We start from the raw sequence: 26604 nt of genomic DNA on the forward strand, positions 1-26604 counted from the left end.
AAACACAATCTTCTGAAAGAAGAAATAAACCCATTGGTCTCCTCCAGTAGAGGGTCTGTTTAGTTTTAATTACTCCAACTAAACCGTTTGAACTAGCTCTATTAAAACCTGCTGCATTAAGACTCGATTATACTGGTGTGAATAGTCATTGCATCATTCCTGGACTGTTTCTTCCCCCTAATTCACTTTATAGATTGGATTTAATTCCTTTTATCATTTCACCCAAAAACTAGAGGTCACACTTATCTAATTAACATGCAAACAAGCCAATTTCCTTTTAAGTGTCAAAGCCTCCTCTTCAAACAAATGGCTCTGTACAGCTCATTGGTAAGCAGTACTTAAAGTGGGGTATTGAAAAGCAGATCCATACCCTGTTGCTTTAAACTATGACAGGTTTTTTTTCCTCTATCTGCTACAGAGGGAACACTGTGTTGCAGTCTGAACACAGCATGCCACGTGAAACAGTAGACTGCTCAAAATATACCAGAAACACTGTTATGGAATCAGAACAATGCCTGAGACTCAACTCATATATTTATAAAAAGGCAGAAAGTGAGGAGCCAAAATGATAAAATCCTGCAAATTAAATTATTTAGGAACAATGTTTCCCCTTATCCCTTGGTTGTTAAAGGTTAGAAGTTCTCTATCTAATTGTGGATCTTCCAATTAGCCATTGAGAAGGATTCCCTGAGTTATGTGGGTTTTACATTTCACAGATTACAGGACAAGTAAGACTGATAACCTCTTCAGTCTGCTATTCTCAGACCAACTTTGGGTGTTTGTGAGTGGAACCAGGCACAAATTGAGTATCTTAGATGAAACCATTATGTTTCTACAAAAAAGTTCCTAAAACACACATCTCGTGGACAGCTAAATTGGACCATAGAATTTTTAGCCATGCTAGTTGCATGGTTCTAGGGATGTGCAATGTCTATAGGTCAGTCAGTCACCACTTTGGTCCAGACTGAAATATGACATCAACTATGAAATAGATTGCCATGACACTTTGTATGGACATTCATGGTGCCTTGAGGATGAATCATAGTGACATCAGTGACCCCCTGTCCTCTCCTCTGGCTCCACCATGAGGATGACATTTGTGGTTTTTAGTGAAATGTCTCAATTTCTATTGGTATGGACCATCATAAAATTTGGTACAAACATTCATGACCACATCAGGATGAATTGTAACTTGGTGATCCCTTTAAAGCAGCTGTAATTGATATTTTTCATAATAACAATGTATCAAATGACATGTGAGAGGCGTAGTGATGAACCTACGAAGAATTATACCTCGACTCTGCAGCTTCCCACAGCTTTATGGAGCTTCATAGTGAGTTTCAGCTCTTTCTTTAGCTGTTCGACCCGCAACTTTACTGTTTTGTTTCACTCTCATAGCGTCATTTTCAGGCCCAGCAGGCAGCTTTCAGATGGAAATGCTCTAAAAACCTGCTGCTCAGCACCAAACAGCCAACAGACATAGTTAGCAACTGTCTGCTGAACATAATGGAGCATTTATTATCTAAAGAGCCAAATATTTCCCTCAGGAGTTGGTAGAGATCAAAAACAGAGCTAAAAGAGAGTGAATATTGGACTTACATTCACCAGGTGGACAGAAACACAACTCCAAATGAATGATAATTTGCTTCGTAACTGCTGGTGTGCAAAGAAGCAACTGTTTGCTAAAAAGTTCAACATGTAGTGTTGTGTTCAAATTATTTCCAAGCCAGCAAGGACACTCAGTTAATTCAGTTTTATTTATACAATAAATCTAATTGGGATCAAGATGTCTTTTGCAAGAGAGACCTCAGAACTTGGATGATCTCAGTCACCAATAGAGAAATTATACATTTGCCCATTACTTACTATTGAATTTCAAGTGGTTCCTTGATCTCAAGCAGAGAGTCAACATTAACAGCAAGAAAAAAAAAACAAAGCTATTCTGACCTTTAACTGAGAATGCTTTGCCTTTTGAAGAATGCGTCACTGAATATAAGAACACAGACCCATAGGCTAACAGAGAGTGAGAAATGCACAGCTGCTGTAATGAAAACACACAGCAGATTCAGAGCCTTGAAAACAGACGATACAAGCTTTCAGACTGAATCTTCTTACCGTTGACAGCTTGTTGTCTTGTCTGGTTAAGCAAGTCTACAAAGACATAAAGGAATGAGACAGCTATCAGTAAAAGAGAAAGGCTATCAAGGGTCAAGAGGCCATGAAAGCAAATACAAACAAACTGAGGGGAAAATGCACACATAGAAAAAGCGAGGAGGATATAGATGGCATCAGAGGGGAGATTCTTCTTAAGGACACCAGGCGATACACCCTCCCAGAGTAAAGTGTCACAAAACCGATGGCCAGGTTATCAAGACTTCAACTGAGCTCAGCTGCCTCTCATGTCATTGTACTGCTGCTTTTCCAGAGACAGTATCGTCACACTAGCCTGCACCGGCATGTCATCTCCCCCACTGCTGCTCCACTGATGAATAGTTCCATGAATATCTCAGGTATGAGATATTCATGAAACTATATGAAGGTAGCCACAGATTTGTGCAGAACCCACCCGTCGACCTTGTAAATAAAAACCTCCCAGCTCAGGCTCTGAATGGGAGTCATAAAGAACAAGGCGCCCTCGATTGCTTCCCTCTCCTCCCTGAAGAAATAGAACCTTATTCTTATACTGGTGATGGGTTTCTCTTGTTGTTAAACCTGTTTCACATCTGCTTTTTTTACCCATCTGATGACCTTGAAATATGAGGAAATGGTTATTATAAGCTTTTTTCTTCCCTTTTTTTTACCTTTATGATTAAAATGGACAAAATCCGAAGGTGACTCGAAGGTCATTAAAAACCTAATAACCTGATACATTCAGTATCACTGCATTAACGATAGATAGATAGATAGATAGATAGATAGATAGATAGATAGATAGATAGATAGATAACCATTGTAACCCATCAAGTGATGTCACATCCTTGGTGCGCCTCCCCTGCAGTCTGCTGGAACTGAAATATTTGAATATTTTCACCTCGCTCAAAACTTTTTTCCTCGGCACTGCCTTCAGTCGGAGCACCGAGAAGCGCTGGGTGTGATGCCGGTGAGCGTGTGGTCGTTGTGCCGCCGCCGGAGCGCTCTCTCTGCCGTCTGACAGCAGTAAAAGGTGAAAACAGGAGGAGCAGCTATATGTTAAAGGACTGCACCTTGGAGAAAAGTGGCAGCCCGGAGCCCGTCAGCATGCGGGTCCTGTTGAGCGTCCTGTACCCCGTTCTTTCCCTCATCATCTTCGGATTATATCCATCTATGGTGAGTTTCATTCCGCTTATTATCTTCTACACGCTTTAAGAGTCTTGTTTTGTATTAGATGCTTCATGTTGCTGTGATTATAGCTCACTGTTAAATTAAACTCGGGTCTGGGGACATGCAGCCGGTAGTTTCTCGCCCCGATACGTGCAGCTCTCTTTTATGGAAGCTGTCTTGCCAAACTTCATTCAGAAGTCGCACAATTTAATGTTGTCTTGCATAAAAGCAGAGATATAAACCTGGTTAGACAAGATTTGAGGACATTAAAAAAATCCAAAGAAAGCTACACTTCGGTGCGCATTCATTGCATTTGTTACCACTACAGTGAATTTAAACTTTGAATAATCAGAATGCTTGCAGTCCTCCACAACGACGAAACGAGAATCAATTCCCATCATAGGCTAGTTAGTAGATTGTGTATAACGAATTTTGTTTTATCTGGATGGGTTTTTCCTATATTCAACATTAAATTGTCACATTTTCTATATGCAGTTTTGCATACCATCATCCTATGAATAAACGGAAAGTCCCGCAGTAAGCAGCAAACCAGCATCTCACTTTCCTTTAACAGCATTTTAATTATCTGTTGCATAAATGGGTTTGTGCTAAAACAAAGTGATTTCCTTTGTGACTAATCACCTTTTATTATTCGCCCATCTCGGTCACTTGTGGATCCTCTTTAGGTTGTAAGCTAAATGGGTTATAATGCAATTGTGAGAGCAAGCACTTTAGGCGACACAGGGATTTCAGCATAGGCTATTGATTGTTTTTTGTCTAATAGATGTTGGCGCTTAAGATCCAAGGATGCTTCCATATGTGCCTGATGACAGCAGGAACATGTCATTGTAACATAACTTCTTCACTCCCCTTCAGTGATCTGAGCATTTGTTTTGTTTTGGTTTGTTTATTTTTTTTTAACTTAATTTAAGCAAATCTGAGGGAAATTGAATATCATAGGCAGTGATTTTAGTTGTGTACTGAGGGAAAGATGGAATAAGCATGGCTAAAGGTGACAACTCCGTTGGAAGTCCTTTATGATGAATGGATGTTGTTGAGGGCTCGGGGTCTTCTGGTGTTGAGGGTGTGGAGCTGTCCACTCTGTGGTGCTGAAACTTCACTACGCAGCTCTCCTCTCTGGCTATGCAGCAAGACACAGAAAAAAGAAAGAACATCCATCCATATGCAGCTTTCTAAACCTTTGCTTTATTAACAGGGTTGAGATCCTTGTTCCATCCTCATGCCCAAACAAATTAATCAATTAGTCAACAGATAATTGAGTAATTGATTGGCCATCAGTTGATCTTTGTGTAATTTATTAAGTAGGAAAACCAAATGTCTTCTACTCACACCTCCTCAAAGTTGGGGACTTACTGCCTTTTCTGTTTTCTGTTATTTAATTTGCATTTGTTGTTGTTTTGTTCAGTTTTTGACAGGTGGTAATACACTAAATAAATGTGAAGAGTTCACTTTACACTGAAAAAGAAATTGATAATTACCCAACAGTAAAAATAATCTTTGCCGCCCTATGCATCCCTGGTCTACAGGTCTTTGAATTTGTGTATATGTGTGTGTGTGTGTGTGTGTGTGTGTGTGTGTGTGTGCTGTCATCCTCTTTATATTTTACAAATGTGGTTCTGCCATGTTACTCTGATAACAATCATTCAGTTCAGTTTCTATCTTTCCTATCTTTCATCTGTTTGTGATTAAATCAATGAATACTCCTCTGCCATTGAGGAATATGAGATAACACCGGAGCAAGAGCTGCATGCAAATTGCTAACATTGCCGCAAAGGCCTTTCTGCTTCACTGTTTAAAAGCGATCCGAAAAGGCAAACCTTTTACGGTATTACACTAAGCTGGAAATTATTAAGCTGTCACTCACTGGTTGTCAGACATTGTACGCAAGGCTTTGTTCACAGATGTGTTAATTTTAGCAAAGGGTGGCAGCCTTTACCTCTAGGCATTTAAGTTTATGTGCTGCCTTTTGTTTTTCTCCCGACAGATTCAGGTTAGCAACTTTAAAATAATTAATCCTGGATGAACTGGCTCCAGCTAGCTAATGGCATGGATTTTCCTTTGTCGTGGCGTGGTATGATCCACTTTGGCAGATATTACCTCTGCAGTGTACACAACAGATCCCTAAAGAGCCTTTGTGAGAAAATGAAATATTTGCATAGTGTAGTTTTCCCTTATGGTCTGTGCCAGCCGGGTAATTACACAGTGGCTGCTAACAGCACTGTGTTACTCTCATCATGATCAAAATGATGAGTGGAATTTGTGTTTTATGATTACACATTATATTCTGCACCTGGAGGACATATCGATTGGAGGAGAAAGACAGACTTAATAGACTTCAGGAGTCTGACGTCAGACTGGTGCCAGAATTCTATTGCCCACTTAAAATTCAATAGACAGTCGTCACAACTGATGGCTGTAATTTTGTCTAAAAATCAATCTTGAGATTTTAGGTTGAATCACACTGATTTTATATGAGTTATCTTTCCAATAATCAGTTATTTTATTTATTTATTTTTTGTGCTAAATAGTGCTATGTTATGTGAATACACAGTGCAGTATTGCTCTCTGGGATACATACTAATCTGGTCAGTGACAGTAAAGAGATGCAGAATCTTGTGCTTTTTCTTCGAGTACATTATAGACCTTAATTCTGCTTCATGTGTTTGCACCCTGGTGGATAAACAAATGATGTGCATGGCTGCTCTGAACAAAACTAAAGTAACTGTGAAAAATGTGAATGTTCATGAGGAGTCTCTCTCTTGGGATTTAGTTACAACACCGGTGGGATGGAACATTTGTGTAGGCACTTGCCTTCTGTGTGAGCCACTGTGAGTAGGTGGCAGGCAAGCATACACACACCCACATGCACTCACACTCACGTACAAACTCTAACCCACTTGTAATGTAAATGCCAATTTTGACAAGTTTTCAACCTCGGCTTTTGTTGAAATGCTTGAGGCTGTACAATCAGACTTTGATCACTCTTGAACAATATGAACTCATACAGTATGTGATCACTGTTGCAAAGGTTGGGGAAAATCCTGCGGAGAAAATGTTACATCCTCCAATTGATTTGACACCTTGTTGATCATTAACCATATGAAACACGGTGTAGAAAGGTATTCTTTGAAGTTATCTTGTATTGCAGAGCTGAAGGGGTCTCCTGCCAGGCTTGTCTTGCTTATTTTAAATCCTTTTTCAGCTCGCATTAGCATTTATGTGACTGATACGCTCAGGCTTGGTAGGGAAATTTGTCTGGCGCAGATGCCATATTAAAAGATGAGAGCTTCTGTGGGCAGACACCTACACATGCACACAACCATTTAGCAATGAAAAAAAAAAAAAAACCAATGCTGGAGGTTTCATATTTCACATCGCCATTCCCACCACAGGCCAAATTAAAGATGACACCTTCTAACTATGTGTCAACACAAACAAAGCAAACACAAAGCCACAAGACTGCCAGCACTGGCCATTAGTTGTGACGCTGCATGTTTCATGTGTGAAGCAGGGAGGGGGTTGTCAGAGCTTATGGACTGGATATAAAGAAAGTCCACTGATGATGGATGTGAATCGTTTCTACCAGCAGCAGGGTAAATATATAGTGATTTCTGCTTGGACTTAGAGAGATGTTAGACTGTTTGAGCCTGTGTGCGGCTGTAATGAGTTTTCTGTCACTTTCTTTGAATGTGTGGTTTAGGACGTGTCTATTGTTAGCCTAGGCATGTCGGGCAGGCACACTTTGGTGAAAAATGCAGTTGAGCTTGAGGTTTGTCAGGCAAGTGAAACCAAGAGAAACCTGTTGATTGGTAATATGATGTCTAAGTACTGACAGTGACTGAGATAACCACCAGTTAACACTAAACAATTTTCTGTTCTTTCATTGTTCTGCTTTGCCCTTTTCTGTCTTCTAGTCCATACAATTCATCCCACAAAGAGATACATCATCAGATGCCATGTTTAATATTAATAATGTGTAATTAAGGAATGCTTAACTTTGCTGTCTTTTTATATGTGATGATTATGACTCTTTAAAGTGACTTTCCCTTGTTTTGAGCTCTTTTTCACTCCCCCGGGTGAATGCAGCTCAGTTAATAATAGTCTAAGCATAATTACAGGAGTTGAGACATGATGTTGAAACTACCAGGGGCATAGTTACGGCCCTCTCCCTCTGTTCCCCTTATGATTACTATAATTACAGCCCAAGCGGTCTCCATATCACTGGATGAGAGCTGAAAGGCTGGACTTGAGAAGAACGGAACACAGTTGTGGTCTCAATAAATTTATAATGTACTCAGTCAACCAGAGAAATGATTATGGGCTATGGTTGTTAATTTCTTACTAGCGAAGATAAAATGTAATATAACTTATTAAGTAGCTTTAAACAGAGAGGCAGATTTGGACTGATGTTGAAGCAGTAGAACAGAGTTTAGTTTGAGTTTGATATGAGTTACTCAAAACTTAAATTGAGTTTAAGAAAAAGTTTACCATAAACACAAACAGCCACTGGGAATGTCTATTTTGGTTTTTATTTAGGTGTATTTTCAGTTTTGGCCATGTAGAACTGGCCAGTTGATGGTTCATTAAATCCCACTGTCCTTAGTTGCTGTTGCTTTTCCTGTCAAACTTTCTGTTTTTATGTTTTTGTCATTCAATGGACCATCCATTGATTTCCAGCAGAGGTAGACAAAAACAGGCTTTTCATGTATAGCTGAAACCTGTCAATTTTGCTCTCTGAGATGACAACCTTGCCTTGTAGATTTTATCAGCTGTATTTAGCTTGCTATTTAAGCCTATAGCTGGTTAAAAGCGCAGACACCGTCTGACTTTTGAATGTTTCCTGCTCATTTTAAAACAGGAATCTTGTAAAGTGGATCTTAAATACGTGCTTGACAGCTACATAATAACATGCTAAAAGACTGAGGTTGAATCTCCATGTTCATGCTTAGCTTACTACTTTTCAATTTTAACAATACAAGAGTTGTCTTCGGCAAACGTGACACTATCTTGGGTAACATTGGCTGCTGGAGTCTTAACTTCTCCAAATCCAGTATAGCAGGAAAAGCTGCTATCGTTACCCTAAACTCTGATTGTATCCAGAACTGGCTTCCACACAGTGGGGAAAAACTACACAGTTTGTGTGCTATACACAGCTTTTTTTTCTCTCTTTTTTTTTTTACATACCCTGTGCCCGTCCTCAGATGTCTTGTTTTGTTGGACCCACAGACAAACCCAAAGATATTCATTTTACTATCATGTATGACAAAGAAAAGCATGAAATCACATATTTGAGAAGCTGAATCAAATTTTTGACATTTTTCCTCAAAAAAATAATTAAAATGACTAATTGATTATCAAAATAGTTTGCTTAATCGTCTAACTGTTGCAACTCTAATGTAATAAGTTAATGTGCATCTTAGCTTAGTAAGCTAGTTAGCCAGACATGTTAACGATTGCAGCTTCCCAAATTTGGAAAGGCTAGAAAAAAACTCTTTAAATGTCGAGTCTAATGCACACCGCTTGTGGACATGTGGAGAATGGTCAATTGTAGATTTCCAGTGCAGCTACTATACAATATACAAAACTATACAAAACAACAAGCAAACTCATAATTTTGCACACGTGTAATAACTTAGATGTACAAGAGGAAATATGACCAATTTCTCCAGCCTTTAGAGAACAGTCACAGAAAACCAGTCCATAAACTACTTAACAAGCTAACTACTTAATATTTTCAGTACATGCCCATATATCTTACTTTTATTAGTATACACACTTTGTTATAAGCAAAGTTCAGGCACATACTCTGGAAGATGCTGAAATGCATTCTAAGAAACAGAAATTCACTAACCAAAGTAAAAGTATACAAGTTAAGTTTAAGGAAAGCAATAAATTGTAATATTACATCAAAGACTCTCCTGGAATGCACTGACCATACTAATGTGATGGTATCTCAGAGTTCAAAGCAGTATTCTGATTGTTTTTTCCCCAAGTGCATCCTGTAATTGAAATGATTGCTTGTTGCCCTGCTGATACTAAACCAGAGTGGACAGATACATCCTTAAGTTATGCATAATCTTATTTTCCTGCTTTAACATCAGAATTGAAGCTGAAGTGAAGAGTCTTTGCTGCAGGTTCAATGTCCCTGCATACTTACGCATCTGTGGAACATAAATTTGAAGGAGAACATGCAGTGGTTGCTAAAAGAGCAAGAAATAATCAGGTGAACTGCATTTGTTGCAGCATTTTGTAAAATATGGCCATGTCTGCAGATTCTGTGAAATTAATATGGCAGGAATGTCCTTTTCCAACTGTTGAGAGTCTCTAATGCAATACTAATGAGCATGATCTTACTTTACAAACACTTAACTTGAGAAGAAGACATGTGCATGTTGATGACACAGATTTGATGTGGGCATCAGTTAAAGAAAAGTTCTTATCCCGGCAGATTGCGTCACCAGAAATATCAACATAATAAGTAGAACTTCCTATTACAGGGTCTCCTAGTGAAAAACTTATCCCACGAAAGTAATGCTTAAGAAGAGGGTGCATTCTATGAAATACATCAGTCTTGATTGATTGATTGATTTTACATTGTTTTAAACTGTTTATTCGAATAATATTGTGGTGTGTGTGCAGTGTAGACACTTATCTACTGACAAGGAATTACAAAGATGCCCATCTTAACTTTCTTTATTTCAACTTCGACTTATTCAGCATACTGAAAAATAACTTCACGTTGGCACACTGTCACAGCTGCTTAGTATTCTGCTTGTGTATGCATGTGCTATTCAGTGTGGCCTGAAGCTGTCCAGTGGCTTTACTTCACTGATAATGTTTGATGACTGTTTCATTATCATCCTCCATGGTACTCGTGACTGACATGTCGTCCTGCCCAGTCAGAGGACTCATTGAAGTACGCCCTAGAGAAGAAGCACGAGGGTGTGAACCAGATAATGCCGCAGCTCATTCAGAGACTGTCTAGGGCAGAATGTGCCGATCTCCTGCAGAATTATCTATTCAATCTTCTCTTTGCTGGGGTCAGAAAAGGCAAAAAGGTGGCACGCCTCTAGGAAATTAATCTCTCTTACACGCCTTTCATCACAGTCACATCTGAGAGAAAAGATGGCTTTCTCTTTTGCTGTGTCTTTTTTTTCCCCCACCCTCTTTTGCCTCCGTAGTATATGCAGCATCTCTGTGTCAGTATCTTACTGGAACCTTTTTGGTCTCACAATCATTGTTGCTAGGATTGCTGTTGCTGCTGTCTTCAGGGGTGTTACCATTTGTCACCGCTGTCTTAGATGTCTGCATCAGTCTGGTTACAGAGCTGGCTGCACATGCAAGTTCATCTTCCCCTGCCATTAGAGCTAAAATGTTAACTCATTTAAGCAGTATGATCATCAGTTACAGTACTGACATGCGCATTCCACTTCACTTGCCTCCAATACCCTGGTGGCTTTTTGTTTGGACAGGTTGATAGATGACTGGATAGATAGCATCTGTTTAGGTCTCTGTCTAGTGGCAGGCAGGACGGCAGCACTACTGTGATATGAGATTCAGCTTTGTTGGCATCACTGGCACCTGGATTTGTTTCTAAATTTATACAATATCATATGATACAATGCCAATATAAACGTGGGCACAAATCAATGTAGACATGGGACTAACACATGTTTTTATCTTATCTGATAATCGCTTTAAAGAGCTAAACAAAGCAGAATCTACGGGAAGCAAAACAGCAAATCAGTAAAAAGACTTCATTTCAATTCAGTTTTTCTGCAGTGTAACACAGATATTCTTGAGAATTAGTGGCAAAGATGCAGATGCAGTATTTCATCACCCTAAATAAATATTTCAAATACGACTTGTGTTGTGAGGGAATGTGGAGAAACCTATGCAAACTTCACCCACATATTTTGGTCATGTGAAATGTTAAATTCATACTGGATTGGTGTGAAAAGCGAAATAGGATGTATTATGAAATTTTCTATGGGTCCAAATTTTGTTTTGTTTGTCTCATTAGGTGTGATACATCCTGAAATAATGGACCAAAAGGACAAATATTGACTCAGAAAACAAAAAAAACTGGATGAAGAAGGGAAGCCCAAGCATAGATAAATGGAAATAATTAGTTTAGCCGATTAAAAATGCAGAGAAAATGACTTATAAAATCCAAGGTAATATAGTAAGATGGGATAAATGGATACGCTGTATAAAGTGAAAACATGGAGGAAATGGATTCATGAATACAGATATTTGTAGATGGGTGGATGTGTGTTCATGTGATGCTGTCTACACTTCACACTGCATGTGCATAGATATGTACTATATATGTAATTCCCCATAGCATATCTCACCAGTCTTTTCTGATTCATAGATGCTGTCTGGCCTCACTGTATTGATTACACATTAATAATTGTATAATTTTTTCTTTTTATTTATTACGTCTTTCCTTTGTGAATCGCAGTTATGCAATATTTTTGATGATAAGTTATCACTATCGCACATTAACACTTAAGACATGATTAAATTGGGACTTTGAACCTAGTACGTCAATGAATATTGTCAATGAACTTAAATAATGTCTCAATAAATTATATATTGTTATTATTATTATTATTATTATTATTAATGATAATAATAATAATAATAATAATAATAATTTTTAATTTTATTACCATTCTGTCACTTTATACAGTATCTCCATTCTCTGGCAAAGGTGCCACTTGAGACGTTGCTAGCTGAGACTAAACTTCATATAGTCTCAGTTCTATATCTTGACAAATGACAAAACAGTGATGGTGGCTACATAAAATTAGACAATGTGTGTCCATTTGTCGCCTCTCTGCAGCTCCAGCTGATGCCGTTGAGGGAGTTGGTTACTTCTCCCACTATTTACTGTGTCTAGGCTCTTTCCTTTATAACAGATTGATTTCTTCCACTGCCACTGACAATCTTTTAATTTTTTATCAGGAGCATCTCACCTGTGGTATCCCTCTGGGGAATTCCTAACGTTGCCAGACTCATGCTGCTGCAGGGTAGCAAATGGAATCAGCCGTCATGAGACTGGCAAAAGAAATTAGATCAAGAGACCAAGGCTCTACACAGCGGGGTGGAGATTAGTTTACGGTGCAGGCAGTCAGCTACAGTATATGGACTTGCTGTGAGTCTTGGCAGTGGCCAAAACAGATTCACTTAACACTAAACAGAATCATTCCTTTACTAGAGTCAGAAGACTTCTGCATGCAGGGGGGAAAAGTGCAGCAAAATATCTTATATCAAATTCTATGTGTTGTGATTGTACAGAAATGTTGTGCAACTTAGTGTAGAAAACATTCTTAAGTGTATACTACAAGACTATCCTCAGGCAGGGAGAGGAGATCAAGACCAAACAAGGGTATTTTTATTGGAGTAAAACAGCTCCACTGAATGATATCCGTAAAAAAGTAAAGCATGAAGCAACACAACCTATAATATTCCTCTGCTTTCAACACTGTTTGCAGAACCGAAATTGTAAATTGCTCACAGCCATGGATGAAGGCAAAGGAAGTCATTCGGATCTGATGACAGCGGCTAGCTCTCCCTGACATCATTAACTAACTCATCTTAACCATATTAACTTATTCATTTTCTCTCCATTATCAACCCACTATGTCTTTCCCTCAATCACACAAAAAAGGTTGATGAGGACAAAGTTAATGGTAAGTAGTAGCCAAGGTAATACATGCTGATGACAGAATAACAAACAAAAAAGAGAATCAATTAGGTGTGTAATTGGCAGGATACCTGTCTCCTGTGAAGAGCATGAATCATATCTTTCCACAGGGAGGAATTCATTACCATCATTGTTTACGCTTTGTAGGTGCGCTGTTGACTTTACATGTTTTTACTGAGAGATCCATGATTAGAGAAGTCAATCTTCCCTTGTACAGCATGCCAGCTGTGCGCAAACAAAGTTGTCCAGATGAAAATAAGAGAGACAACCATTGTGCGGAGCAATTTCCGATGGAATTCAAACAAACAACAGGACATAAAGCATCATATTTTTGACAAATGACAAGACAAAAATGTGTTTTTCTTCTCTGTGAGCTTAAGATGTGTATGTCCACGCATGATTAGTGACATTATAACTACTCTACAGCTAATCATGGTCCAACAAGCAACTTACTCAGGTGTGATATGGATACTTGTGTACTAGTTGAGGGATAGGTTCACATTTTATTAAAGTCTGTCTTAAAATAGAGTATTTGGTCATTATGATCATCCGTCCTGTACATACTGGCTGTGAAGAGATCCCTTCCTACCACAACTCCAATATAAGAGATGGAGGACAAAATCCACAGTCCTTGTTCTGTGGAAAAAATGTCTTCCAAAATTCAGCTGAACTTAATATGAAGCTACATCAGTCTGAGGTATTTTCCAAAGATAAAGTGTTTTTAGTACAAAATTTCCTTTGTTATCATCCTTCCACCGCATCTCAGCAAGGACACGAGAGAGCAAATCTTGTAATAAAAGTAAGTTTGTAAGATACCCTCTTGACTTCTGAAGCCTCATATTAGCCTGAGCTGAACTCTGGAGCGTAGTACATATTTTTGCACAGAGCAAAGAATGTGGGGTTTGTCTCCCATCATTTACATTGGAACTGCATCAGAGAGGAATCTCTCCACAGCCAGTATGATTACAGTAAGCAGTAACTGTTTAGTCAGTCCTGTTTTAAGGTAGATTTAAATAGAATGTGAACCTACCTTTAAACTTTTGAAATGAAAAATATTTGCATATTGATAGATTCTGGATTTTTTCCATTAGGGAAAAGGTGAGGAAGTAATTTTAAGAATTTTGAACAAGGTAATTGAACTTTTTCGTGGAGAAACCATGTCAGACACATATTATTATTTCAACCAGAGTTTGTCAATATCTGCAGACTTATAACACTTTCTGTATGTGTCTATAAGGGATCTTTAACTATTGCTATAACTATGCTGGTAGTATACATTTAGTACCTGCTATATCAATGTAACATCTTTAACACATATTTAGATCCACTTACAGAAGTCTAACACACATGGAAGAAAACACACCTCTACCAATGTCATCTTGTAAAATGGCATCATATTTAACTTGGAAACTCTATTTGTTCAATCCTATTGGTTTTCCAGACACTTTTGGAGGTAAGTTTAGCTAGCTATTAGCCACAAGCTACAACAAAGCCAGTTTTATAGGACTGGCCAATAAAAGCATATGAGAAGCAATTTCATAAATACAGGTTTTAAGAAGCACCTAATAAAAATAGCAGCCTTTTAGCTATATTAGGCTCCCTCAAGCACTTACAATGAACAAAACAGTACATTTGTGACTTGCTGCAAAACTATTGCAGGTAACTGCACTATTGTTATGCATAAAACTGCATTTCATGACAGATTATGTTAATAATACTTCCATTCCATTAATGTCATCTGATTATTACTTGTGGGCCAGATGACAGATACAGTCATAATATACAGTACTGTAAATGTCACTCCTGGCTTCACTGAAGCATGGAAAGTTTGAGGGCTAATTCACAGTTTAATTAGGTTGCCTCATAAAAGTCCGGCATTAATAGGGACTAGAAGAGAGACTGACCTTGTGTGCAGCGATAAAAGTAATAAAGTCATGATCATTCATTATTAGGGGGCTACCGCAATGTCTGATAATCTTTGAGTCAGTAAGTTATGTTAGATCATTCAATAATAAAGTGCCATTTTTGGATAACCCTGTTGGATGTGAGCTGGACACAATAAAATGAACACTTGTACAATATGATGGATCCCAATAATGTGAGAAATCCAACCTGTCTGAAGATTATAATGTCACATTGTCATTGCTAATGGTAATAGAGATGATGAGGCAGTTCTATGGTAATTCTGTAGGCCATAATTTGTGATATTATTGCATTGTACTGTGTGCAAGTTCTTCTTATTAGTAATATCTTTGTTTCTACAATATAGAGCACAGAATAATGTCTAAGCCTAAAAAAGCTATCCATGTTGAATGAGTCCTATTTAAAAAGATACCAATGAAGAAATACATACTAACGCAGATTAAGATGTGTCTTCAGTCAATTTTAAGTTTCAGTTTAAAAATTAAAAAAGATTGTTCATGTTATTAATAGATTTATAGTACGCAATCCTATTTATTTTAAAAGAAACTCTTGATAGACATAATAACATGAATTCTTTTTATTTAATATTACTGCAGGATTATGGTATTACAGAATTGTATTAAACCATATTTTACAGGTGATCATGTTGTTGTAACCACCACCTGTAATGAGCAGGAAACAGAATGATTGAATCATAAAAGTAATGAGTAACCTGCCAAAAAGGCAATAACCTAAATACAGTAAACACACCAAAGTACCGTACAGAAGCTAATTACCCCATCTTTTGAAAATATGTGGCATTCAACATTGAATCCCAACCTGAAAGCGGGAGAATGTGGAGCCGAGTGAGAGCATTTTCCTAGTGAAAAGAAGAGTTTATGAGCTAGGGGATGATTTCAAATCGTCTAAAAGTTATACAGAATATAAATACAAGTGATATTTATTTCTTTATGTTTGATTTTGCTGCTAACACATACTGTAAATGTAGTAATGTAATGATGCTAAAGGGATAGTCACACATTCAGCTGCATATCTGTGTTTTGGTCAAATGTCTGAAGCCTGATTTTGAGAAACTAGAAGTCTAATGCATCTTAATACTGATTGTGCTAGTGGTATTTTTTATTCATATAAAACAATAAGACATGAGGGGATTATATACAGCATTTTGCTGCTGTTTTCTTCTTATTACTGTAAACATATTGAGTACTGGCACAAAATATTGTCTGCTGGCTTCACTTCAAAAATATTGATGACTGCTGCATTCTAGCCTTCAAAAAACCATGAGTCAAACCCTGGCAAAGAAAGACTCTGAGATCAAGAATAAAAACTACAGGACACATGAATATGTCTTGGCAACTGCTTATACGTTTGTGTGTTTAGTGCATACTGTATGTGACCATTCATGCGTGTGTGTATGTGTGTGTGTGATGCCTGTGTAGAGAGCAAAACTCTGCTGGGCGGCTGGGGAGAGCTTTGAGCTGCTGGATGCTGTTTTGTGAGGATGATTAATGACTACTAGACTTTGGCGTGCAGCTCTGTGAAACCATTGTAGCCTTGGAGCCTGATTTTCTTCTATCTATCGTAGTGAGAGATAAAAAAATATATATATATTGAAAAATTAGTCTTTGCCTCATCAAGAGCACAGTTTCATGAATAAAATACAAGGGTATTAAACTGCACAGGGAAAAACATATTGCTCCCCATGTATGATACAGTCATAGTTTCTAATCAAATACTGTAAGCATGTCAGCCAGTGTTTGTATTGAATTAGTTACACTCTTTTCTGTTTGTGCTGTTATGCATCATGTCTCAGACATCAGTAGTGGTCACATGTGTGAGAATGACATATCAAGCCACTGCGTTCACCTTCACTGAGACAAATTTCTGGACATGTGCAGCAATCATCATATCAGTCTCATATGTATATGATTTTTTAACAATAGGTCGGTATCAGTGAGATGGGCTCTACAGTCAATGACAGTCCAACCCTCTTTTTTACTTGTTTCTCCTCCATCTCCTTCATTTTCTCTTCAGCACACGTTGGTGCCCTCCTTGTTTATCGCTCACCTCATCTCATCTTCTTTTGCGTGCTGTCTTTGTGCTTCTCTGTGGCGGCATGTCTTGCTGGATGCCTACTACTCTTCCTCTATCTCCCTAATTGACAGTCAAGTCCTCTTTCTTGTTCTTTGTCAGCATTGTCCTCTTTTCTTTCTTTCTTTTTTTGTTTTAGCTACTGTTTACCTACATAACCACCTCCTCATCTCTTCTGTCTGTTCATATACACCACCCAGCCACCCCCCTTTTAAAATTTACATCCCTTTCTTCTGATATGCAACTTGGATTATAGTGGATGACAAAGTTTATCAGCAGAGTCCTTGGTGGCAAAGTACATAAATATTTATATGAATACAAAAGCGTCTTCAGGCTTGTTTGTCTGTGTTGTTTGATTGAAGTGTCAGCTGAATCTCTCTATTGCTAGTGAGTGCATGGCCACAGGTCCTATGAATAATTGAGAAAAAGTATTTGAAGTTTCTCAAAGTTCATGTCTTCAGTTTTCAAAGTTCTAAAACACTTATTTCTAAGTGAATTTTGTTATGGCAATGGGGAGTACTGGACTCTGACTGGCCAGATATTGTGCATTATTTGTAGATAACCCCACAGTTCAGACACAGTGGCATAGTAGTACTGTAGGAAGGCAACCTAAATAAAGGTTTAAAAAAGATAGTGCTGATAGAACATTCCAATTTAAAGACCATATTGCACTAAAATATGAATAAACAAAATTTACATTTTAATTGTTGCCAAACAGGCATATTATAAATCCAACCCATGCAGTTATGAAAAATAACACACTCCACACAGGGTAATTGAAAGCTGAGTGTTACAGCGATGAATGAATGAATATGATCCATGATGGGTTTTTGAATTTGATACCTAGTGAGATAATCCTGAGATTAAAAATAACCTCCACCTCTCTGGTCAATTCACAACACTGAAAGAAGACAATTAATGAATAAGGACTTTGTTAACAAAGAGACATAGAAGTATTGATCCCTTCTAACACAGACAGAAGACCAGGCAACCTTTCCCACAAGATATAATACTGAGTACCAGAGATATTGCCTTTTACAATGCTAAGTACACAGCCATCACCTGTTATAAATCTGTGCGCTGAGGGGCTGTCATCCCCGAGGCGTTTTCAAGTGGTGGCAGCCACATGCCTATAAATTATGTCTATAATCCAGACTGGAGAGAAGGCTTGACTGCTCTACCCTCTTCCTGAAAAAGTCTTCTTTCTGTATAACTTAAGTTTCATCTTCAGCTTTTTTATAAAATTCATTTAGAAGTGCTTGGAAGAAGAATTTAAGAACAATCCAGATGCCCAAATGTTTGTAATAAGGGGATTATCTCAGTATCTCAGTAAAGTGATGCCTAATGTACTATTCTGGGGACGTAACTAATTAGTGTGTTTAGCTGTAGTGAAAACAGGGGATTTATCAGTGTTTGGTTTAAGATGGTAGTTTAAAAACATCAAAGAAACCAGGCAAAAAGGCATTTTGCATAGTTTTAATAACCGTTTTAGAATATGCATCACATATGCTATAGATCATTACTGAAAGATTACTATTATATACACTAAAACAAAATGGACCCAACATTGAACCTTGGGGTACTCCTTTGTCACCATGCAATTTATATGCCAGTTATTATTATCATTAAAGGGTGAAATTCTTCATTGTTTGGCACAAGTAAAAATGTGTAGTTGCACCACTCATCAGTGTTTCACTTTTGTCATTAAAGCTGAAATTACATGTGACATTTGATGTAAATTTCATCATCAGGAGGTGTTCGTGTAGGCTCTGTGCACACATCCTCGTGCCTCCAATTTGTTGTGATCGTGCTGACTTGCCCACGCCAGTCCACACAGTCACAACACTGTCTTCCTGTATACGCCGATGTACTGCGCATGTGAAGAACATATCCTCAAAGTGGACTCCAGAGAGTAGTATAAACAGAGCTACTACATGTCTGTGTTGTCCCCACCATGTACATGTCCGCTCAGTGGTATATCTGTGGCTTAAGTGCAACACTAGTGTAACACTCTAGGTTTTTTCAAAGCGTATGTGTCTGCAGCCACATGTCATTGTTGCTACCCTCAGAATTAGTTAGGTTAACAGTCTTCCAAACAAGACCAGTGTCACATAAATATGAAATCAGTAATTTTACCACACGTGTGCTTGTGTTTGTACCTGCAGACTATCGGCCCAAAGGAGGGCTGGCAGGTATACAGCTCAGCCCAGGATGCTGATGGGCGCTGTATCTGCACAGTAGTGGCACCAGAACAGAGCCTGTGCTCCAGAGATGCCAAGAGCAGACAGCTCCGCCAGCTACTAGAGAAGGTAAACACATGTAAAGGGGAGTACCACCCTAGTGCCGCATTAATTCTATGCACACACACACACACACACACACACACACACATTCTTCTGAAAGATGGGAATAATGGGAATAATGAAGGAACAAATCTCTTCAAGCTTTATTGTTTTGTTCAGGAGTGTAATACACCTAGTACTCCTAGATGTTTTATCATCTGTATTTAACACAGGTACACTGCTGGTAGGCTTTGCCATGTTTGTTCTTCTTCAATAGTAGCCAATTACACATTCAGGCACACACACAGTCGCACCAGGGAGTCCCCATCAAAGTTCCTTTCAATTAGTTGCAGTAAAAGGAAGGAAGGAAAGAAGAGAATGCATCGTTTCTTCACTTTCCCATGCTTTACACTAAAAATGCTATACTATACTATTGCATACATACTATATTATACTACTGCTAAATTGTGCTATACATCACTATTCAGTGTTAATACTATACCATTCACTTCTCCTGTTAGAATTGCCCCATTTCTTGGATTCAAACTAGCAACCTCTTGCATAAACCTGCCTCTTTAATCTCAAAAGTCATAGATCCAGATATCCCAAACACTGCACCAACACTTGAATTATAATTCCATGATAAATTAAAGTTGTGTCTTTGTCATGCACAGGAAGATTTTTGTGGGTTATAATTTATGTAAACAGCATAGGTAGCATGAATAAAGCTCATTAGATGCTTCACAAAAACAATTTGTACATGGTGATTCTGTTTGAGGTGACTATTTATCATGGCTTGTTTCATTCTAGGTGCAGAACATGTCCCAGTCCATTGAGGTGCTGAACCTGCGAACTCAGAGGGATTTCCAATATGTCATGAAGATGGAAAACCAGATGAAAGGCCTGAGGACCAAATTCAGACAGATTGAGGATGACAGGAAATCCATCATGGCCAGAAACTTCCAGGTATTCTACAGCCCCCTTTAATCATAGCTCAGTTAAATCAAATGTGCAATCAAATGTCCAATCTATCTTTTCTATTTGTTTTTTATTTATTTTCCTTAATTGTTTTTACCTAGCCTGATTTGACCTAGAATGATCCATATTGTCAATATTTTTGAGACCCCCCCAAAATTTCACTAATCATGTTTTAAGGGGAGTTCATGTCTTGCTAAGAGGAGCCAAGTTCCCCCTGGCCCCCCTGTAGTTCACACCCTGCTTTCAAGTGTAGTACAGCCATTTTTTTTGGCATTTAGGCTGAAATTACAGAACTTACATTTTGACATTTTTGCAAGTTTTACATTATTACATTTCAAGGAGAGCCACAGAAAAGTCTGGGGAAATGAGGGGAATGACATATTCAAACCCAGGAACTTGGAACCCAGCTTGGACCAATATTTCATTTAGTTATTCTGTAGGGTACATTTTTGGAAAAGTTAAAGAATAACTCAGGTCACAAGACAGTTCACAAAGCACTGTGTCAGTAGTAGTTCCTCAAGGACGTGATGAGAAACTGTAAAACCTCTTTTGCTTAATGCTGAAATCAGAGCAAAGTACTACCTGATCCAGTCTTCTTTGACTTTTACACAGCCACTCATAGTACACTGAATCCTTTTAGCACCAGAACTCCTGAGTGTTGTACCATCACTGTGTGTGTGGTATTCCCAAGGTGGGTGTTTTATGAATATTAAGCCAACTTGTAAAAGTTTGACAGTCACATCTAACTGGCAAACAGCTCACTTCCCCTTTATTTGGAGAACCTCTGGATAGGGCACACCTGAGTACGTTGTTAAAGCTATATGATGTAACTATTCTGCATTAAAATGTCTAAAAACAAGTAGACCTATGTTATATATTTTGTGGAGTTGTGTATTTACATTATCTCAAATGTTCCCAACAATTTTCAAATCCAGTAATTTTAATCAAGGTAATGGTCTGTTTCATTTGGTCACCTGTCAGTGGCGTCATACCCCTCTACCAAAGAGTATACATGCACAAGATGCATGCATCGGCATTGTGTTTATCTGCTACAATGGCATCTATCAAAGAGTATACACAAACAAGATAGAACGCTGGCATTGTGGCTGTTTGCCACAGTTGTGTCTACCAAAGAGTATACGAATACAAAATAATGCAATAATGCATTTTTATGATAAACTTTTTAGATCTTGGTTGTTTTTAACTGTATCTTTTAACTGGATGAAGGATTTTAGTCACTGGACGATCTTAAGTTATCAGAGAAACAAGCTGAGCAAACATTAGCAGCAGCTCAGCTTGGAGCCCCTCCCAGCCGTCCTCTTTCCACCGAATAATTATATTATAGTCTCCATGTATGTTTGTTTTGGAGAGGAGGAGGCCTCTGCAGATAATTCAGCTCGCGGTAAAAATCTGCTGAGTGTCTGTAACTTAAGTTATCAGAGAAACAAGCTAAGCAAACGTTAACAGCAGCTTGGCTTGCAGCTCCTACCGGACGTCCTGTGTCCACCGAACAGCGTCGGAGAAACACTGATTTTTAACGTGAAACTGCTTTATTTAGTGTTTTTACCTGTTTTAATCACTGGATCTGTTTGGAGAGGAGGAGACCTCTGCAGATATTCGGCTCCCGGTAAAAACATCCTGAACAATGAACACTGAAGTAATCCTATCCTGGAGAAGCTGGTTGTTTAACAATGAAGAAAACAACTCCCATGATCCCACGCTACTTCACTTCGTCATCACACTCCCTCTTTTGTTATTGTTTTGATTGAGAGACCCCTAGCGGCAGAAATTATGTACTGTGTGTTTAAGCCAGGAGAGCTGATGAGTCTCTATAACATATCCTTAGAAATATGGAACATGTACACCACAAAATATTCAGAAGTTGTCTAATTCAGAAAGCGCTTACATCTTTGGTTGTTTCAGAAGCTGTTTTTGCTGTAGTTTCCCTGTGTGGATTATATTGGACAGCTGTTATGGGAAATGTTATGGGAAATATATCTGGTGTGGCAAGTTTCTAGACACTGAATGATTTGGAAAAATAACTATTGAACAACCACTGGCATGGCAGAAACATCAGAAACAAAGCCATGTTTAATGTAAAGGCTGAAATAAAGGTTTACCATCAACAAATCTTAATATCACATGAACACTGTACAACTGAAATACAGGAATAGACTTGCATTTGGGGAAAAAGCACCTTTATCAGTTGATTTGATAACTGATGAGTGAATATATCAATAAATGGAGGGATGAATGAATACGTCATTAGTTCATGGTGGGTTAATGGTTCCATTAGGTGCTTCATACGGCACACACTCTATCAGTCAATATGTTTTCTCAAGAAGAATAACACTAGTCACTTACTGTATCATGAAACTGCATGTGCTAACATGTTAGCATGTGTATAATTCCAAATCACATACCAGTTGTCCAGTTTATTCTTGTGATAATGAATACTTGACATTTACTGATGTTCTCCTCTGTCAAACTTTGTAAAACAAATTGTAGTTTTGTTCCTGACCATCACACCTGTCCACATTTTTCTACTTTTCTCTGTTTTTCCATTTCTGTTGCTGTCACTGTCTCTTCTGCAGGAGCTTAAGGACAAGATGGACGAGCTGAAGCCATTGATTCCTGTGCTGGAACAGTACAAGATGGATGCTGCACTCATCTCCCAGTTCAAGGAGGAGATCAGGAATCTGTCGGCCGTGCTGACAGGTATCCAGGAGGAACTCGGGGCCTATGATTATGATGAGCTCTATCAGCGAGTCCTACGACTGGACAGCAGGCTCCGCAGCTGTATGGGCAAACTAAGTGAGTAGTGCACATTACAGTCAGCTAGATGCTTGAATAAGTACAATTCTTATATTACTGTGAGTGAAAAGACATATGATAGTAAGAGAAATTCTGCAGTTTCTGCAGTGTCTTAAAGATAGCACAGGCAAGGGTACCAGTGAATAAATAGTGCTGGCAAAACAAAAGTATTTGCATGGCATATCATTGTCATAGCAACAGTCTTTTTCTCCTCAATGTATACCATTGATTTTCTACTTCAGAGAAAAATAACCACTGGGGAATTGTAAATTGTTAATGCATAGCCTGACTTCCTTGTGTTTTGAAGTATACGATCATAAACTAGCGCATTCTATGCTCATTCCAAAGCACCTACTGTATATGCAGCAGGTTACTTTTAGAGGCTTACTTTTAGTAGCTGGAATACTCTTGCTCTTTCTTTTGCCATTACATCCCACACCAAAATTTCCTTAAAGAAATATGTGCTTAGTGGCTGTGTGTTTTCACCTCAATCTCATGCCAGTGATGAAAAGTATCAAATTAGTTTCTGCTGTTGTGGACTGTCTGGTGTTATGACTGCATTTGACTTTTCAAGCAGAAAAATGTAAATGTAAATGTAAAACATATTTTAAAGAAGGCCACTGAAGGTAACATACTGTACCTAATTGCTTCATAATGGGCAGAGAAAGACTTTGTCTGCAAGGAACTTGTCAGGCTATTCATTAGTCAATTGATCATTTATAAAGTGTTTCCCACATGATACTTTTCTTTACATTTCTTTACACCCAGTAATCATATTAATACGATGACATGATGATATTTTCAATTATTATGAATACTATAGATGGGAAAACTAGGTGACAGATGTTACTTATACAAAATATTATGTTGCTGCACTACATTTTGCACTACAAACTGTCTTTGCTAACTGTGTTCAAATCTAATCTATTGTGCCAAATAATCAGCTAATAAAGTTAGACATTTTTGATCATACAGTCTGTATATACCAAAAGCTTGATCATTTTTAGGTTTTTAGTGCTTTAAAAGAAACAATATGGGCTTGAAAGCAGAGTTGCCTTTAACTACAAACAGCAGTTGCACTATTATGCTTCAAGTTAAATAAAGCAGCTCGCTGACAGTGCTATCTTAGTAGGCTACGCACAGAGGGCACACTCTCTGGTGGCACAGGCATGAAATTGGCTTGAGAAATCTAGTTAGAGACAAAAACCACCACAGCACATCTTATCGCTGCATTTCTGTATTAACAGCGTGTGGGAAATTAATGAAAATCACTGGACCTGTTACAATAAAGACATCTGGAACCCGGTTTGGGGCATGGATGACTGATCCTCTAGCATCAACCAGAAACAACAGGGTGAGTTATGAAGGCAGGGAAGTGCTTTCCAAGGACTGTGCACTGTGTACAATATCTGTGTTGTGTCTTTTTAGAGTAGAACTAAACATGGTACTGTCTGTTGGTGGGGGTTTTGAGTGGGTTTAAATTTTAGCAAATTATAATGTGAAGTAGAGATGTTTCTAGATTTCTCATTTTCAAACTGCAGTTGCTTTTTTCTAGGATCATATAATTAATAGTGTAAAGGTCATAAAAAAAAAGGAGGTTAGATTATGTTTATTTTTAATGGGTGACATGTTTATCAGGCTTCTCACTCTCCATTCTTTCCGATGTAGGTTTGGTATATGGACAGTTATACCAACAGCAAGATTGTACGCGAGTACAAGACAATGGATGACTTTGTGGCAGGAGTTGTTTCTCGAACCTACAGCCTCCCATTCAAATGGGAGGGAACCAATCACATTGTCTACAACGGATCGCTTTACTACAATAAGTACCAGAGCAACATTATTGTCAAATACAGCTTTGAGACAGGCAGTGTGCTGGCCCAGCGAGCTTTGGAGTTTGCCGGCTTCCACAACATATACCCGTATACATGGGGGGGATACTCTGACATCGATATCATGGCTGACGAACTGGGAATGTGGGTCGTGTATGCAACTAATCAAAATGCTGGAAATGTCGTCATCTCCCAGATTGATCCCGACACCCTCCAGGTGCTGAAGTCTTGGAACACCGAATACTCCAAAAGGAATGCAGGTGAATCATTTATGATCTGCGGGACACTCTATATCACTAACTCTCACCTGTCGGGAGCAAAGGTTTACTACGCATACTCTACGAAGACTTCATCTTATGAGTACATAGACATTCCTTTCCACAACCAGTACTTTCATATCTCCATGCTTGACTACAACGCCAGAGAGAGAGCACTGTATGCCTGGAATAACGGACACCAGGTAATATTCAATGTCACCCTCTTCCATGTCATAAAAACAGATGATGACTCTTAGACATCGTATTACTTTTCCAAATACAACTACAGCAACATCATTTGTGATACAAGGACCTCCTATTTAACCACATATTCTTTTGTCAAAAATGGACTATGGTATATTTACTTGCCATTACTTGAACTTTTCTAATTTGTGGCTCTGGATTCTTGGCTGAATTGAGCATGGACACCAATGACTTGATACTTTACTGGAAAACATGTTATACATTTTTTACACTTTTCCATTGCTGCTGATCAGACTTGTATGCCTTATTTGCTGTGTGTTGGGTCTACCAGCCAAAGACTCTTGATAGCTTTTGCATGAATGTCTACATTTGTCTGCAGTGATTTCCTATAATATAGCTGTGTTTTTGTTGCAAATCTGTTTTGCTTACAGTGTTTACATTTTTGTCTATTTAAAAGTCTACTTCAAAGTATTTAAAACCTTAAAGGCAACCTCTCCTGCATATCTGCCACCATGTAAAGCTAGTTGATTATAAAGTATAGTAGACATTCTTTTAAAGATAGGCCTGTAAAATATTGCTGTTATGTATGTCTCTGTGGAAGAAGAACATTTGTATTTTTTATAAAACAAAACCATGGGAGAATATCTGTGCATTTTCATTAAAATTAAAATATTGTACATTTCATTAAAAATGTCTTTGGCTGATAAAATTGACATTGCCATGATCTGCTGAAGGAACATCAGCTGTCTTGTTTGTTTTTTGCTTGACTGAAGTATGTACATAATATATGGACCCTTTCTTTATGTTTATTAAAACAAGAGCATAGACGAATGGTCATATCAGTAACTGATGATGATGATGATGATGGTGTTGGCAGTATCTCTCAGAAAGCTAGGGATTTTCATGCACTCAACATGAGGCTTTCTGATGGCTTGAGAGTCATCCTTTGGCATTTCAATCAGCGTGAAGTGGCAATGAACTGCTGGGATGATTCACAGCATTCACTATAATTTCCTTCCCCTCAACAACGTGTCTCTATCTTCAATAACAAGGAGACGTTAGCTTTATGGTACCTGATGGTGAGTTCTGAATATGTCACAGTACAGTCTATCTTTTTTATGGGTAAACACAGTCATGAATTCATGCATATATACTTAAACATGCCTGATGCAAAGTACATTTGCATG

The 26604-nt window shown here is 38.2% G+C and overlaps 1 protein-coding gene across 1 annotated transcript; it reads left to right on the forward strand.

Moving 5' to 3' along the window:
* The first annotated feature begins 2593 nt into the window (after positions 1–2593).
* On the forward strand, positions 2594–26140 carry LOC137173551 (noelin-3-like). The gene is made up of 6 exons (XM_067578440.1): positions 2594–3306; positions 19216–19359; positions 20143–20298; positions 22905–23124; positions 24372–24478; positions 24793–26140. The coding sequence occupies exons 1-6, from the start codon at positions 3187–3189 to the stop codon at positions 25468–25470; spliced, it is 1425 nt and encodes a 474-aa protein (XP_067434541.1). The 5' UTR covers positions 2594–3186; the 3' UTR covers positions 25471–26140.
* The last annotated feature ends 464 nt before the right edge of the window (positions 26141–26604 follow it).

The sequence above is a fragment of the Thunnus thynnus genome, chromosome 21 (genome assembly GCF_963924715.1).
Source record: "Thunnus thynnus chromosome 21, fThuThy2.1, whole genome shotgun sequence".
NCBI classification, from domain to species: Eukaryota; Metazoa; Chordata; class Actinopteri; order Scombriformes; family Scombridae; genus Thunnus; species Thunnus thynnus.

Bases quoted from the DNA above. Each gene is read 5' to 3' on its own strand.
- LOC137173551 (XM_067578440.1), top strand. From the start codon at position 3,187: ATGTTAAAGGACTGCACCTTGGAGAAAAGTGGCAGCCCGGAGCCCGTC. The intron at 19,360-20,142 runs GTAAACACATGT...GTTTCATTCTAG, and splicing joins TCCGCCAGCTACTAGAGAAG to GTGCAGAACATGTCCCAGTC. The intron at 20,299-22,904 runs GTATTCTACAGC...TCTCTTCTGCAG, and splicing joins TCATGGCCAGAAACTTCCAG to GAGCTTAAGGACAAGATGGA.